The sequence below is a fragment of the Mauremys reevesii genome, linkage group 11 (genome assembly GCF_016161935.1).
Source record: "Mauremys reevesii isolate NIE-2019 linkage group 11, ASM1616193v1, whole genome shotgun sequence".
Taxonomy (NCBI): domain Eukaryota; kingdom Metazoa; phylum Chordata; order Testudines; family Geoemydidae; genus Mauremys; species Mauremys reevesii.
Window position 1 is genome coordinate 32,164,960 of NC_052633.1, and position 18,089 is coordinate 32,183,048.

At 40.8% G+C, this 18,089-nt stretch overlaps 1 protein-coding gene across 1 annotated transcript in view; it reads left to right on the forward strand.

The window, feature by feature from the left end:
• Positions 1-18,089, forward strand: part of LOC120374529 (calcium/calmodulin-dependent 3',5'-cyclic nucleotide phosphodiesterase 1A-like) — a 200,810-nt gene that overhangs the window by 37,631 nt on the left and 145,090 nt on the right. Inside the window, exon 3 of the mRNA XM_039494314.1 lies at positions 990-1,103. Coding sequence (XP_039350248.1) covers positions 990-1,103 — 114 coding nt within the window. The remainder of the gene's footprint in view (positions 1-989; positions 1,104-18,089) is intronic.

The window sequence follows — 18,089 nt, forward strand, 5'->3', positions numbered from 1 at the left end:
ATTGAAACAGCAGCTTTGGCTCTGCAACTAAATGCATGGGTCTGCACTGTAGAGATAGAGCTGGCAATCTGCTGCATGGCTGGCAGACCACTTAGTTCTCATTCCTTTTGCTCTTTACATGCACTTAATTTTTTCTCTGGCATGCACAAACAGTTCAACATCAGATTTTGACACACGCAAGCTATTGTCCCAAAGGATTCATTGAGCAGGCTGTCTTGCAGCTGCTGCATTTTCTACCAGTTAAATTGACAGTTGCCTACTGTGTGGAGTTGCTAGGAGAAGGTGAATAGTCATGATTACAGCATATTCCTTCAATAACAACCTGTAGAGCTCTCTGATTACTCTTCTGAAGGGATTTATACATGTCTTAGAGTCCCAACTTAACGTTTGTTCAGTTATGTTGTTAAGAGGCTGGTAGATATTTATTCATTGAAGACCAATTCAGGATCATCTAAAGAGACAAAAGCAGGCATTCATTTCTTACGGTGGTGCAGCTGATACTGGTTTCTACCATCTGCTTTCCTATTGCAGCCTGCTTCTCCAACCTGCACAGCAAAAAAAAAAAAATAAATTATTTTCTGGACTGCTAAAGTCATTCGCATTTATCCTGCATGGCAATGAATTCTAATACATTTTAAGGAAGCTTTTGTGCTTCAGTGCATATCCCTACAACAAACGAAGTGCATGGGGAAAGAGCTTGAGCCGTCAGTCAGTGAGTAGTATAGTAGCTGGCTCACATGTATGGAGTAGACTTGTGAGGTCAGAAGAGCTGTTTATAGTGCTGTATGCTTAGGGGGAGAAAGAGTGGATTTGTCTATCAGAGTGAATAGCAATTCAGCCAGAAGCTTTCCTTAGAATTCCTTGTAATTCTGAAATGTTTTGATAGATGAGAGCTGCTCCTGTGTAACGTGTGGCTCCTCTGACGTTTGTAGTGGATTAAGGAATGCTTTTACTTGCTGCTGAGCCTGACTGTACCTGTGTTGCTGTAGGACAATTACCATGGGGGCTAGAGCTACCGAAACAGCCCGGGAACTGGAAGACACCTCTTTAAAGTACCAAATAGGAGGACACACTGAGAAAATGTGGCAACGGCTCAAAGGAATGTGAGTAGATCCTCTCCTTGTTTTTGTGCTGTTTCCTGGAACAGATCTGTTGCTTTTGAATGTGACTAATCAATACAGGGGAGAATTATTTTATAAGCAGTTACTAGTATTGCAGAATGAAATGTCTTTTTAAAATATATGGTAATTATTAGATTCAGTCACCTTGTTTAAGAGACACATGGGCAGTAAAATAACTATTGCCCAATCCAAATGCAGATAACCTCTTGTATCTGACTACCCACTATGCTGTGACATTATTTTGCATGTACTATCTTCAGAATCAGCATTTCTATAGCTATGTCACTGTTAGAAATGGTTCCCTTTGGAGCTGGTACTTGTTCTCCTGGAAATGGTGGTACATTTAGGTAAGTATATAGCTGTCTGAGGTACTGTAATTCACACTGCTTGGGTGTGCAGGTGAATTAGCCTATATTGAGAGGGTCTTCGATATTCATAGGGATGCTGTATGATTCCTGTCTTGCATAGATTTCTTTTTTAAAACACTTTAGAGGCTTATATTGTCACTAAGCTAACATCTACAACATGCAGGCAATCTAAATGCCGAAGAATAAATCCATTAGCCAGTGTGTTCCTAAAGCCACAAAACTTTAATAGTTTATTTAGAATGGCTGTTGCTCTAAAGGCTAATGTCAGTATATGTTACGCTCAGATATGTATGTTACTTAAATAACAGTTTCCTTCTTCAGTGTTTTGGGAGCAAGGGAACAGCACTAGCCTTCGGATGGGGAGGTTTGATATGCTGAGTTTGAAAGGCTATGCAACAGATGCTATCTAGTGTGTAAATAGCAGAAGGAACATTATTGATTTTAATTTAAAACCTATGGTACATTACAGCATTTAGAGGATTAGATGCAGTACAGGAAGGTATAAATTACTAGGCTTCCTGTGCCCAGGGTGAGGATTCATCCTGAGTGTGGGAAGGAGAGTTTTTACCACCTGTTTGCCTGCAGTGTTCATTCAGTGGAAGTCAGCTTTAAGTCATGATCAGGGCACTTTAGGAAACCAGCTGGCAAAGACAGTTGGTTACATGCATTGAATTATTTGACCATTCTGTCTAACTCTGCATGCTTTTGGGACAGTGCTGGCCCCTGTGAACTCCAGCGAGTGCCCTGGTGGTAGAGGTGTTTCAGCCATTTTTTGTGCCACAACCTCACCTGATGGAGTTTCTATATCACTGGAGACCACCACCAATCTTTATAGGGACTTCCATTGGTGTAGACTCTAAGTTGACTTAGTGTTTTGTAAGGTTCTCTGCAATTACTAGCCTCTAGATTAAATGTTTTCTTTCAACGGTCTCTAATTAGTAAATTGGGTCAGTTTTATTATGATAACTAATTAATGTAATAAAAAACAGCCTCACTCTATACCGCATATCAAAGCAATAAGGTTAATTCCTTTGAGAGTATGTAAAGCAATGCAAGGAGTTTGAGGCTTATCAAATCCAAAAGGAATCTGAAAATCAAAATATGCCCATATTGTAAGTAGGAGCCAACCCGATAAACATTGTTCCTCCTATAGGACTTGTTAAAGCTAAAACATTTTACAGTATTGTAAAATGAAAAAAATATTATTTTGACAGATAGGACCAGCTGGGCACTTTCCTCAGCCTCTCCGATTTCATTGTGAGATTGTGAATATTACAAAGAATATCGAATGAATTGAGTCTAAAATGTTAATTGTTTCAGGGGAGCTCTTTAAAGACCATATTTATTCAAAGCAGGAAATAGTGAGGAAAGGGACTGATTTCAGTCCGCACACAGTGGTATTAAAACAAGTGTGTGTTTTTCCAGGGATGGGGTGAGTGGAGCAGGACTGCAACATGTATCGTGGTTCTGAAGAAGAATCTCTATTTATAAATTAATTACTAATTAGCTAAGGGAATTGACTTCTCATAGGTGAAGTACAAGATGGTGTCTGTTAAGGGAAATGAACATAACTCTAAAGTCAAATTCCACTGTTAGTTGTCCATGCACGGTTCTCATTGAAGGCGATGGGAGCTATGCTTGTGAGTCCAGAACAGAATTTTACCCCTGGGAGCACAAAAAAGCCCATAATTCCATCTCAGTTTCATCATCTTAAAATTGTGGCTTCAATAAGGCTTTCATTGTTACTTGTGAGGAGACCATGAGGATTTCTCTGGCCTGCAAACTGGCTCAAATTAATCTTTGAGTTTCATATGACTTTTATTTTGTTGTATTTAATTTCAATAATAAGAAGCTAGGTTGTGTTTAATAGCTGCATGCTGCATCTGTATGCATAGCTGGCTTGTTTTTTTCTGTCAGCATTTCAAATACAAGCATTATATATGTAGTTCTGCAGATTATTCCAAGATGAAACACCTTAGTTCAGTCTGAAACCATTTGCCTTTTGATTATCAGTGGAGGGTCCTCTGCAAAACAATATTTTGGAAGTATCAGCAACCGTAATTGTTTGATTAAGTATTAACATGCAAGTCATCAACCCAGAATCCAACCAGAATAACTGGTTTGGGCAATATGGATGTGGTGGGGCAGGGAATGGAATGGCTTTGCAGGCTGTAGCAATCCTATTGCCCTAATACTCTTCTTCTGTGATGGAGCCCTGGAGATCTAACAACATTGAAACCTTTGGCCATGCCCCATCTCCATGTGATCCATGTGGCCCTGGAGTCACCAGAGAGCTGATCTGCAAGCTGTGCAGAGGGCGTGCACCTCTGCCTGGCTACCCCAAATCCATCTGCATTGCTCGTGCATGAAAGGTGCTGGCCTTCTGTGGCAGTGGAGAAGAGGGCCAGATTTGCCCCAAATGAATGATTACATAATACTCGATTCTGAGTTCATAGGTGACAGGGTTCACAATACCACCTTCCTGGAATAGGAGTGTCTTGACCTGAGCTGCTGTTCCTTGAATTAAGACACTTTGAATATTAAAAGTGTGAACTCCAAATGTGTTGGTACTTCAGGGAGAAGACAAAACAAGCTGGTATCTCAGTTAATAAAACAAATAATAAATGAGCCAAATTATTCCTTTAATTATTCACTCCTTACACAAACTGCAGTTAAAGGAATAGTAGCAGAAGTCTCTGACGCTGCTGGTAGAGCTCATACCGCCCGTCTGAACTACAGTTTTATACAAGCATCATTTACCCAAAAAACCCTATATCTTAGTGTTAGGAGCAAGTTCCACTCAAAGAACTGGAAGCTCATACATGAGAGAAGAATTTACCTTTCATATAGGAATATTTGGCCTCTCTTCATTGTGCTAGAACTTTGGAATCTAAAAGTTTGGGAGGGATTGAATTCAGGGGTATGGCTAGGTTCGTATCTAACTAGAATTGTTTATATTATGCAACCTGTAATTGTTTTAGAAGGAGACAGTGGGTCATGTTCATCACTGCTCTAAGACCCTTTTGTGCTAGCTTAGCTGGAACACAGGGGCCATTGGACAGGCATAAGTCCTGGGGAGAAATACCTCTGTTGCAGGAACGCCCTTTTCATCTTCGTGCCAACTGGGCTTGGTTGTGCTGGGAGTGGGAGGAGGTGTGGTCAGGTCAGACCTGCAGACCATACAAACTGTTACAGTATGGATACAAAGTGAAAGCAGCCCTAAGGGCTTGCCTTGGTTTGTACCAAAGGCTGAACTGGCTCCTACAGCCCCTAAATAGGGGAGGCACAAGCGGTCTTCCCTCAGCTGGTGCTGGTATCAGTGCAGGGGTGAATCTGCTCTTCAGTCATTAATGGAAACATTTAAAAGAATATAGACAATTGTCTTCCTCAGTTTTTGGTTAATTAACAGGGGAGAACATTTTAAAGGAGAATAATAGTCATACATTTTTAAGGCTAGAAGGGACCAGTGTGTTCACCTTGTCTGACCTCCTGTAAAGGCTATGGAGCTTCACCCAATGATTCTAGCATCAAACCCATAACTTCTTTCTTGTATCATAACTAACTAATAACCCCAGTCATCTCTCCTTTTGTTTTTCTTAGTTTTCTGTACACATTTTTACTTTATACTGCATTTGGTGCTTAAATTTGTTGGTTTCTTTTTCTCTTCTGCTCCACCTGCTTGATCCAAGAAAGTTCAGGAAAGTCTAGACTATTGCTACTGCAATTATTGCTGTAGCAAACAATGTAATGTCATAAACAGAAGAAAGAAGATGGTCTGGAAGGTGGATGGACATGATAAAAATACCTAGCTATAGAAAAATCTCATTTAATGTGTCACTATCTACAGTATTAGCAAATTGCTGCTTCTTTTCTAATGTAAAAAAAAACAAAACCCTTTAGAGGAAAATCAAAAACGTCATTAGGTAGTCTCAAGTTTTCATTAAAACTAAAGCTAAATGGAACTGAAGTAAAATTAAACCTGTTACGTGTCAAATATAATGTTTGAGGAAAATTCATAATAATATACCTAGAATGATATACATTCCATTAAGTCTGTAGTTACAGTGAGAGATTTTTCCATTATAAATCATGAACTTGTTCTTTTGATTTCTGAATGTTAAAATAAAACGTTGCTCTGTCCGTTGATTGAGCAAGACTCTTTATGTGGATAGCTTTGTAACCTACAAACGTGATTTTTTATTATTATTGTTCAGTCACCGTAGATGTTTTAATACTTCAGTTCTATAACCATGTTAGCACTGTAGAGGGACTGGAGCCCAGGCTTAGTCGTATTATGACAATAATATTCTTTTACCATTAGAAAAACAGTTCATCTGTTGTAATGTACAGGAGGCATACTTACCTGTTCTAGCTCACATTTAGTATTGCCACAAGTGAAGACTGGTTTTGATGGCTAGGTTAAGATGGAATCCTACAGTTTACAATGGGTGGATGGATTGTGTAGAGGACTCTATTGAAGTTGGTTGTAAAATTGCAGAGTTAGGGACCTACTTTGTAACATTCCTATGCTATGCCTAGGAATGCCAGTTTCAGGCCTATATATAGGTCACATCGTACCAATTTTTATGTATTACTGGACCGTAGAGCATAAGCAAAGTGAGATATTGTAAGGGATATTTTCTTGAAGATATATGGAGAGATTGTATTTAAACATGTCTTTTTATTTCAAAATTATTACAAAGAACAAATATCTAAAATATTACTTTAATTTAAAGAGTTGAGGGCTAATTTATAATACAAACTAGCAATAAAATCAATGATCTACAGTTTTCTGCTAAGCTCAGACTTCTACTTCCTTCAACATTAGATTTAGCAATTTCTAAACTCTACTAAAAGGTGTTTCCTTGTCTGTGTAACTCTGCCCTCTTTATAGGAAGGGATTACACATAATCCATCACCTAAATATTATATTCTCCTTCTTCATATGACCACTTCCTCTACTTAACTTGCAGCTGCTGCAGACTGTTTAATATAAACCCTTTAATATAAAATTCCTTTGATAAAACCACATTCTTTACTTTAGTCAATAAAATGTCTACAACAAAATGGTTACTTAGTTATTAAACTGCATTTCCCCAAAAGCCATTGGCTAGAGTTCACATTAACCTTCCTTGTATAAGAAGCCTCTGGTTCTGGCGGTAACTCTACTACAGGGAGCTGTAGAACGCAACTTACATACCTGGGTACAGGGCCCGGGACTATTAGATTTTGTGAGGCCCCTGTATACAAGTCGTCTTCCTAATTTAGAACAAAATGATCACAATTATGGCATTGAGGCTATTAACGCTATACTAAACTTGCCTTCTAATTAACATAAGGCTGTCCTGTGGTTACATTTCAGTCTTAAAACATGTAAAATATACTTGTTAACACAAAATAGCCTACTGCTTACCTTGGAACAGCTGTTACATTCGTTTCTTTCTTTCTGGGAGGGAGTTTGGGTGCAGGTGTGGGCACCAGGCTGGGGCAGAGTGTTGGGATGCAGGAGAGGTGCGGGGTTTGGGAGGGAGTTGGGGTGTAGGAGGGGATTCTGACCTGGGGCAGAGGGGGTTCAGGTGAAGGAGGGGGTGCGAGGTGAAGGCTCCGACCAGGAGGTGCTTACCACAGGCAACTCCCGGCCAGCCGGCGGTGCAGCAGAGTTCAGGCAGGCTGACTGCCATAGCCCCATGCTGCTCCTGCAAGCTGCCAGCTGCTGCCACGTATCTGCGCGCCCCTGCAGGCAGGGGGACCGCATGTCTCCTTCACTGCTCGCACCTGCAAGTGCTGCCCCCCACAGCTCCCATTGGCTGGTTCCCAATTGGTCAATGGGAGCTACAGGGATGGTGCTGGGGATGGGGGCAGCGCATGGCGCCTCCGCCCTACTCCTCCCCCATGCCAGAGACATGCCAGCAGCCAGCCACTTCCGGGAGTGGCGTGGGGCCATGGCATGCAGGCAGCTTGCTTGGGACCCCCTTCGCCCGAGGCTCTGGGCTGCAGCCCTTAAAGCCCTTGCATTAATCCAGCCCTGCCTGGGTAAGTAGGAGCTTCTCCTCATATGTTATTTAGTTACATAAGCAAATATAATATCACTTTCCCTCTGCCCCCAGAAAAAAAACACCAGAAAACAGAGCCCTAATAAGGTACCAGTTAACAATGCTTAAATATATTACTTTGTATCCAATAGGGTAACCATTTGTCCTTATTTTAAGGAACCTTTTTTCTTTTGATGTCAATGCCCCTTGTATCAGAGGGGCAGCCATGTTAGTCTGGATCTGTAAAAAGCAACAAAGAGTTCTGTGGCACCTTGTAGACTAACAGATGTATTGGAGCATAAGGTTTCGTGGATGAATACCCACTTCGTCGGATGCATGCCCCTTGTAGAATCCATGTATTTCTTTACCAATAATGTAGCAAAGAATCCTATGCTATTGTACAAATGGAAGATTTTGTACCATATAAAACTTTTGGCACAAATATAATATTGAGTGGGAGAATGTCCGTTAAATAAGCTTATCATGTATTTTTCAAACATTTGTCATTTATTTCCTTAAAATATATTGGTCCCTCTATATACCAGCTCACTCTAAGTTGCACATAGCAACTTTAATGTGTATGTGTATATCAATCATCCACATCTACTTGTTTTTCAAGGGCTAGATCCTATCAATTTAGTAGAGAAACCATGCAAATGTCTAGGGTAGAAACAAAGAACTTGATTTAATGGGCCAGATTCTTGGCTGATGTAGATTGGTGTAACTCCACTGAAGTAAAAATGTCCCAAAATGTTGAAGTCACTGATGAATACAAATGAACTCTGTAGCTATTTGGTAGCTTGCAGTAATCAAGGCTGCCACTGTATTTTCCTGTAGGTGATGTCATGCTAGGAAAGTTAATTTGTTTGGAGAATGCTTGGTAGATATTTTCCAATCTCTTTTTTTTTAATGACGTATAATGTAGAGGATCATTTTCAGGTGTTAGATAAGTTTTAGGTAATCCATTCAACCCCCACCCCCACTAATTAGTGCTAAAACAGATGATGTCAGAATATTTGATAGCAATAATTCTCGCTTTACAGCTGCTCCTGAAACAATCTAATTTAGACAGAGCAGATACTTAGAGAAATGCAAATGATTAAGTACCTAAATGTTTTGGATATCCACTTGAAGTTATAATTATAATTTGACATCATTTCTGTGAAGGAGAGGCTGCCACGGAGAACCAAGGCCTAACTAGCCTATGTCGGCCATGTAAACTACACTTGGGAGCACGTAGATGCTCCAGGTGGAGGCTCTTTAGCCAACTAGCCAGGGAGCAGCTGACTTGTACAGATCGGAAGAGGAATCCCAGGATGATGAGAGTTCTATTGGTGGGGAAGGCCTTGGTGTGTAAGCTGTGTGGGAGCCTCCAGGAAGAAGTGTAGGTTCCTGTATGGGAAGAGCCCTTAGTTAGGTCTTTGAGGTAACTGAGGGAGCCCAGAAGAAAAACTGTGAGAGACCCGGGGGGAAGAGAGACAATAGGGGACCTCTGGTTGTTGGTTCAGAGAGGAGAACTGGTGATGTGCCTTGGGAGAGGCCCAGCTGTTTGGGTCTGACTGTAGGTGGTGAGTTGAGTCACAGAAATAGTGCTAATTCCTGTGATGGGTCCCTGGAACAAGGGGTCAGGCGTCCAGGAAGGCAGTCCTGGGCCTGGTGTTCAAAAAGGGAACAGGGAACAAGAGAGACCCACAGGAAGCAGTTTAGGTTGCTGTAGGGGAGCCCTGAGACAGGGCATACAAGAAACAAGGACTAAAAGAAAAAGCCCAGGGGGGTGGAACACCAGTTGCTGTTGCATTAGGACTCCCAGGGGGCAAAGCTCGTGTATGTGTGAGTGCTCTGCTGAGAGTGAGAAAGAACTGTGAGTCTTTCAGGAGGGATGAAGGAGGGATGAAGGATGTTCTGTTTACATCATCTGGAACTTTGAGTAACCCAGGGTTTGAACTTTAAGTGACTTGGCCACAGGGCAGAGCCATGGAAAACCTGTCGAGAGGCATGAGGCCTGCAGGAGGCGCTGCAGCCCAGGATGCAGTGAAATTATGCACTGACACAAGGGGTTCTCTAAAGGTGCATGCACCCCTTAACAGAGGCCTAATCTCAGATTTACCCAAACTGGGTTTATAACCATGGATGGTGCTGTAATATTCAAACTAGGCTTTAAAAGTGAACTGAGTGTTAGCAGTTCCATCCAGCCCAGCCTATGGCTGACATCAGCTCTGGTAGTGGGGAAGAATGTAAAGCTGGCTGCACTATTTCAATTGCTGCTGCTGCTGCCATGCCATAACGATCACCAAATGACTGCATCCAGGATTTAGCATCTAATAGAACATAGCAGTTCCTAATGAACTGACTCTTAAAGATAAACTGAAGCACCTTTAGGAATTTTGGCCTGTAAACTAAATTATACAGTGTGTAAGTCAAGTAGTTTGTCACCTAAACTACTATGTTGTTTCTGTGGATGCCATAGAATTTTCATTCTTCCTGAATACAGTGAAGACTGGCTGATACTCTATTGCCTAAGGGTCTGAGTACACCACCGGAAGCCAGACAACCCTGAGGCTTAATCTAGACTCTGACACTGAGTCACTACAGGTATATGTATACAGCGTATGGCGGCGAGCCTCCTGACCGAGACTTCAGTGAGTGGGACTTGCGGTAATGCTGTAAAAATAGCTGTGTAGATAGTGCATTGAAGTTGTGGCTCAGCCAGGCTCTGAAGCCCACCCAACTCCCTAGGCATCAGAGTCCGAGCTGCAACTCCAAAGCTCTGTCTAAACAGCTATTTTTAAAGCATGAGGTCTGTTGACCCAGGCTGGGAAGTGTGTTCCCACAGGCTGTGTAGACATACCCTGTGTGGCCTCAGGGAAGGCATTTGACACATCTGATTCTCATAGACTCATAGACTTTAAGGTCAGAAGGGACCATTATGATAATCTGGTCTGACCTCCTGCACAATGCAGGCCACAGAATCTCACCCACCCTCTCCTGTAACAAACCCCTAACCTATGTCTGCGTTACTGAAGTCCTCAAATTGTGGTTTGAAGACCACATTTGTGAAACAGAGAGAATAATACTTGGGTTTAGAGTCATAGTATAAACCAGTCAGCTGTGATGTAATTCCTGAAAACTGCACAACTTCCATGAATATTTATTGCATTAGCTGATACAAAAGAAAGGGCAACCCTGTCTTCACCTGCAGGACTGCAAATATCACTGAGTTCACAACAACACAGGGTCAGGATAGCAGGTGGAAAAAGAAAGTACCTGGGTTGTTCTTGTTGTTTGGAATCTAAACTAATAAATGCTTGAGGGGGCATCTATAGCTCCAGTCTTTAAAGGGATTAAAAAAAAAAAGCCCAATGATACAAGATTTCTTTGTCTTATAAGTTCTTATGAGAGTATGAGTCTTACAAAATCCAATATCTTTCCTGCTCACAAAAATGAAACAGGAAGACACAGCAAAGAAATGATACAATGTGTTCCTGGACCAGCAAACCAAGGCAAGTTGGTCTAATTTCAGACCTCTCAACTTTGCCAGGATATCTTTAAATATTGCTTATTGGAGACTGGAAAAATAAGCATCAGGCTACTGTTTCTGAACTAACTTTCTGATATGACTAATGGATCTATACAAACATCCTCTCAAAATGCACTCCTCCCCGTCAATCTCACAACAAATGACCATCACTCCTGGCCAGGAAGTGAGATAAATAAAGGAACCAAAGACTTGAATGGGCTGTAGCTCAGGCCTTATGTATAGAGCTGATTACACCCTCTGTATAGAAGTGTTCATAATCATAATATGCAGCAATTGGCTGGACTCTTCCCAGTAGCTTGTCAGTGTTATCCCTGAAAAGAGAACAGCAGCAGCGCTGGTTGAATATAATCCATCCAATACATTTTGTGGCCAATTTTGTTGTTTGTTGAATGACTCTTTACAGCAGTGGAAGCTTGATTATTTCTAGTGAGACCTGTTGAGTCATGGTAGAGTTTTAGGTCTAGCTCAGTAGCGACCATCCAAGCATAATGCATGTGTTCTCTGGTGCAGTGTTCTTTAACAGGCAGAGATCTAAAGGAGGATTTTCTCCCATGTAAGTACTCCTGCTCCATTATCTATTGTTTGACATTGGCTGCAGTTTATTTGACCCAACCTATTTGCAGACTTTTGGCGCCCCCAGGAAAACAAGTAGCCTCTATAAATATTATTTGGACATTTCATTGGTATGAATTTCCCTGATATATAGTGTGTTTGGAGGCAGTAACATCGGAACGGTTCACTGCTGGAGTGATTTATGCCTGAAGACACTAAGAAACAGACTGCAATGCAGTATTTACTTTTCTTTTCTAGTTCATACACTGTATTGAAATACTTCACGGCGTGTGAGAATTCAAAGGAGGCGAAGCCATTGTAGGTCTTACTGTTCTTTCACTCTGCAGAGCTAATTGAGGAATCAGTATCAAACATTACTTTTCCTGCATAGTTGTGTATTGTGTTTCATCTCTTTGTTTTGAATGGCTTGTTTCCTTAGTGAAATGTTCTCACCTCTCTATTTTTAAATTCTTTTTATAAAAAGGACTGATGACTCTGACTCTTCTTCCTTCTTACTGTAGCTGTATGTGAATATGCTCTTTATTCCCTAACCCAGACTATTCTAGATTGAGATAGTTGAGAGGCAACCACCCTGATCTCTCAGTTATTGATCTCAGATGGAGTTGGGAGTTGCAAGCGTTCGCCCCTTTAGAGAGTCTTGGAATCTTTCACCTGTTAGCGGCATCCGTTCAGATCTTAGTGCACAGATAACCAAATCACAATAAGCGCCACCCCACTGAACTCCACTAGACCTGTGTGGAAACTGAAATTCCCATTCCACAGGCAATTCTGAAATTATACAAGAAAATCATTCTGAAATGAGACACACAATCCAAATTCTGAAATTTCCAGTGGAATCCCAAAATCTTTTTATGAAAAAATTAAAATGACACATTGTTTTGACCTGTTCAACATGTTTTTGAGGCTCCCCAAGGTGTCTAGGGCTCTGGCAGCCTGCTGTGTGGAGAGCCTGGGGCTTGGGAGCCAGGGCTTCCAGACTGCTGAGAGATTGTGAGCTCTGGCTCCAGGGCAGTCCACCTTATGAGCTGCCCAAAGGCCTTGTAGGCCCAGCTCTTGAGGCATCCTAATAGGCAGGTTGTTGAGGAGTGGGGGAGCTGTAGAGATGGGAATTATTTTCCTACATAAAATTTTCCCAATGGAAAGTGAGTTTCCTGTTGGAAAGTAATTATCATCAGCTCTCTCATCCTGGTCAGTCTCAGCGGCTAGGCCAAGGACTGAATAGGGCACTGAAATTTGAATGTGTCTCTCTACCCCTGGAGGTGCTTCATCTTTTGTTGAGGCATTATGTAAAGTTTCCTCTGCCACTGCCCGTGCCATTCCTGTTCTCTGGTAAAATGGGAGACCAGTCTCCAGGGCTGACGAGCTAACCCACGTCTTAACTCAAAAATAGTTCAAATTCAGAGAGATGCCAGATGAGGAGACTAAGGGCTTGATCCTACACATTGTGAGCTTTGTCATTGACTTCACTGTCAGTGGGAGCAGGACCTATTAGCAGTGCTTGGAATCAAGCATAGCAAAGTGCCTTTCCCAACATAGTTCTGCAAATATACATTTCTGTCATAACTAGCCGCCCTCTTTTTATTTCACTCCTAAGCTATTGAGCAGGCACTATTAATTTATTTTGAGAAAATAGGGACTAGAATGAGACTACTAAGCTTATATACATAAAACACAATATAATGATTATTGTAGGGGCCTAAGAACTAATGTTCTTTTTCTGTGGAGTTCCTGATTTGGATACAAGCACGGTTAAGAGACAGGCATTGGACATACACTCCTGAGCAAGAGCACTTACATTTGGTGTATATGTTTGCTTCTTTAGACTGTCTCCAATCATATTGTTTGTGTTGCACTGAAATATGCTGTAATAAGACTATATAACTGTTATTATCTGAGACCTTCATGGAAACAAGCTGGTTATCTCCTGAGGCCATCTCAGGAAGTAAAACTGTAAATAAAGTATATGGTAGGAAATAAGTGGGAAATGTAACAACAGCCGTTTTCTGACTTAAGTGCATTTTAAAATGTTTGGAATGTTTCATACTTAACCTTTTGTGCAACCCAAGTACCCACTTTCTGGGTAGATCGATTGCACTATTTGTGAGAAACAGCACGCTTTAGTATCCCATCTCTTTTCTAATGAATTTTAAACAGACTGATTTTAATATTAATTGCTCTTTCTAAAAATGCCCTCGTGAAAAAATCAGTTGATTACATGCCACAATGAGACTTTTTATAAAGTATGCATTTAAACAGATCAGTGATCGGTGCAATGGTTTCCCCTAATAAACTGGAAGTTATTCGATAGTATTAGTTAAAATAATTTGTTTTGAATCATTGTGCAGTTAATATGAATTGCACATTGAAAAGTGATTGTGTTCATTTGAATCCTGGAACGTCTCTATGCTGCCAACAACAGACAAATAAATATAATGCATATGAATTCTTGCATAAAAGGGTTAATATGTTTGGGCTCCATATGCTTCTGAACTTGCATAATTAGCTTCCTGGCTGTGTAATGAATAAAACTGTGAGCAGCTCATACAATTAATTTGTTGTTGGGTGAGTTATGTCAGACAAACTTTAGCATAGTAGGTAGGAAAAGATAAAGCCAGTTAATCAGAATTTACATTTTTATAGATGCCAGACAACGAGGGCACAGGACCAATAACACCTAATTCTGGGTTTGTAACCCCCCCGCCAATACACACATTCCTTGGCTACAAATATGTTACTTCTAGCTTTGGTTATATCCTTTGGTTTGCCATAGGGCATGAATGGGGAACCCTCTCCCCACTACATATTGTGTAAAGATGTAAATGGCACATGGGATTGGGGGGGAGGGGCTGTGATATGTCCACATGCCAGATGAGGGGGAAAGGAGGGCTGTGTTTGTAGGCTAAGAAACCCACAGCTGCTTGTCTGCTCTACAGATGGGCCCTAGCCAAAATATTAGAATACCCTTAGGGAAGTTTGTAGTTAAATCCAAACTTTCTGACTAGCTCTTATCTCTCCAAAACGTGTGTCCAAACCCCTCTAAACTTTGGGAAGACTGGGATCAGTTTCATCTCTAGTCAATTCATGCTTTTTTAAGCATTAAGAATAAAGATTTCTAGGTCTAGTTGAAATACTTCAGTGCTTGCATTGATGACATTCATATTAGATATGAGATTAAGTTTTGCTTATAAAAGACAGATACCAAATCTTGGCCTGCCTTGACTTTTTATTTTATTATTTTTTTGAGGGGGGAGCAGAGGCACCTGACAGAAAGTGTGTGCATATAATTTAAATGGAGACTTGCCTGTCGATTAATGGTAGAGACTGCTAACATTAACATGTTAGAGCTGTGCAATTAGATGTGCTTAAATTAGATAACAACAAACATGTTTAAGGGTTTTTATGTCTCCTTCCAGAAAACTGAGGTTATAGTTTGTTAGGCTCAGGTGGGTACTTCCTGCATGATCAATCTGAGGCTTTCCTGTCACCTGTTTCTATATTTTCTTACACCCTTGGGTCATACTCAGGTTTTCCTAGCTCTAGTTAAGACATACACCTCTACCCCGATATAACACGACCCGATATAACATGAATTCGGATATAACGTGGTAAAGCAGCACTCCAGGCGGGTGGGGCTGCGCACTCCGGCAGATCAAAGCAAGTTCGATATAACGTGGTTTCACCTATAACGCGGTAGATTTTTTGGCTCCCGAGGATAGCGTTATATCGGGGTAGCGGTGTACATGATACAGGCTATCTTCTCCTATTGTACCCCTGTTAAGTTCTACCACAAGACTATATTTTACCCTCTAACATTGCATAGAACTTCCTTTCATGTTAATGCATTCTTCATGGAGCATATACCTCACAAAATATATGATTGTTTACTCATTCGCAACAAACAGCAACAAACTTTTGGGAGACACACACACACACAAGGTTACTCGGGATCATGCATGTTTTTCATGCTTAGAATGAGTTGCTCATGTAGAAGGAGTCATATTCACACTTATAGCTTCTCATTCTCACTGTTACTACCTGGATATAATTAGACAAGGTGCAAAGTATGGGGAAATAAAACATTACTCTGTGTGTGTGGGTGTTCTAATATTCTGCTACAGAAGATCTTCACTTCAGAAAGCCAAGGAATTACAAATTTCATTCTCTGTCATTCTTTATCATACTGTGGCATTGTATTGTTTATATGTGTCCTGTTTAGGCTAGTGCACAATCAATGTTACATGAATGTAGGAACCACATCCCCTAGCACATGGTGAAAGTAGTAGTGTCAAAGAATCCGTTTGACAGCTTCAGTCTCTGTTGGTGCCAGTCTCACTTGGCATACTCTATTTGATAAACATTGCAGCCAAAGACCAAAGCAACAAGTAGGAGTTGGATGACTGGCTGATGACTGCATGCCATCTCCTACAAATCTCTGCAAAGACCTTCTGGCATGGAATGTTAACTCAGAATGTCTTCATCAGCACAAAAAGAGCACCTTCCTCTTTCCTTGTAAAATGAGGACCCAAAAGTTGCAGAGTCCTTAAATCATGCTATTATCCGGCCAACATCTTGGGACCCCTTGTTGCTTATGGAAGTTGACACTTTATGCATATTTGTGTTTTCACCAAGAGCTGAACTGTATTCTCAAGATTCATAAGTTTGCTTTACCAAGGAAAGTTTAAAAAAACCAAACAAAATGTCTTCAGCTTCAATGAAGGAGACCTTGAAGGAATAAGTGAAGTTTTAAAGGTTTGGCATAATACAATCATGCCTCCTAATGAGATGCAACTTTTCATCTTCACATGCAGCATCTTCACTGGTGAAATAGACTGGAAATATACAGCATACAATGGTGTAATGTCCAAAAGTGACAACAGATGAGATCTTCCATAATGAAGCTTGTTTCCATTATTTGATAATGTTCACTATCAAGAGGATCCTCTTGGCACAGAAGTGTAATTTTTCTACATTATGCAGGCTATACTAAATCAATTTTTAGGGGGTACCTATGCCCTGCTGAAATTGGCAGACTACCATGTGTGGGGCTGCTGCCAGCTTTCTAAGTTGGCACGAGCACAGAAACAGCCACATGATGCATTACTTTTGAGTATTAGTTGATGAATCCCTCAAGATGCTGCCTATGTGAAGCAATTATGTGTATCAGCAAAAATGCTTCATGGCCTGGCTGTGTTCTACTCAGAGGTTTAGTCAACTGCATTAATTTAATCTGTTAGGTTACCCCATCGACATGCACTCTAATAGCTTTGCTCTGCTGGGATCTTATGACACAGTCTAGTGAAGCTGATGATGTCAAACTTCATGAGACTGCACTTGAGAGTTCTGATAGAAAACCGGATTGTGGTAATCTATTTATTGCTTCAGTAAACCATCACCTTTGGGCAACACCCTTGCTGACATGAGTAAAAAGCTGTTGTAAATGAGAGAAACTATAATGGATTTTAAGGCCTAAAGGCACCACTATCATTGTCTAGTTTTGCATAACATAGGCTATAGAACCTCACCTACTAATGTCTGCCCCAAGTACATAATTTAATTAAATCTAAATGTTAAAAGCACTGATGACATGGTTCTGGTCTCACTTACGCCAGTGTAACTGAAGACTACCAGGTTATATCAGGGTAAAAGTGAGATCAAAACCAGATTTTACAAGTTTATTGTATGATGATATTTTATGAATGCACTAGAATTTGGTTTGGTTTTATTTGTCACTTCCTGTTATGATCATTTGGCCAAATGGATTACATTTTAATTTTCTAATTTCTGTTGGTGCTGATGTTGGTTGCATACTTATTTATCACTGGGCCGCTCAGCTGGTAGGGAGAGATTTTAAGTGATTTCTTGGAGTCTGTTTTCAAAGGAAGGAAACAATTTTGCACCTTTCTGAGTTCCATTTGGCTGCAGGTAGAAACAACATGGGAGCACTAATTGACACCAGTAAGAATTTGCTTCTGAGCACATGTGAGACTTGGGATTATTGCCACTCAGTGACTTTTAGGCTCTAGTCCTGCCACTAGAGTTAATGCGGACCCAGGCCCACATGGGAGTGATGTTAGCCCAGTTTGCCATTCATTTATTTTCAGTAATAATAATTTATATTTACATTACATTTTCCATCTGTATCTCTCAAAGCACTTTACAAAAGTGAGAAAATATAATTTACCCTCCCCACCCCCACACACTTTACAGATGGGGAAGTGAAGCACAGAAATGAAATAACTTGTACTAGATCACACAGCAGGTAAGTGGCAGAACTGCTATTAGAAATCAAGTCTCCTTCTCCCAGGCTTACGCTTTATCTGCTGGATCATACTGCTGTCCTATTCTTTCCTGCAGCCCTTTCTGGCATTACTGTAATCTATATAATGCCTCCTGATTTTAGTCAAAAACACAAAGCCGCCTCATACAAATAAGTTGATGGTAATATAGCTTAAATGTT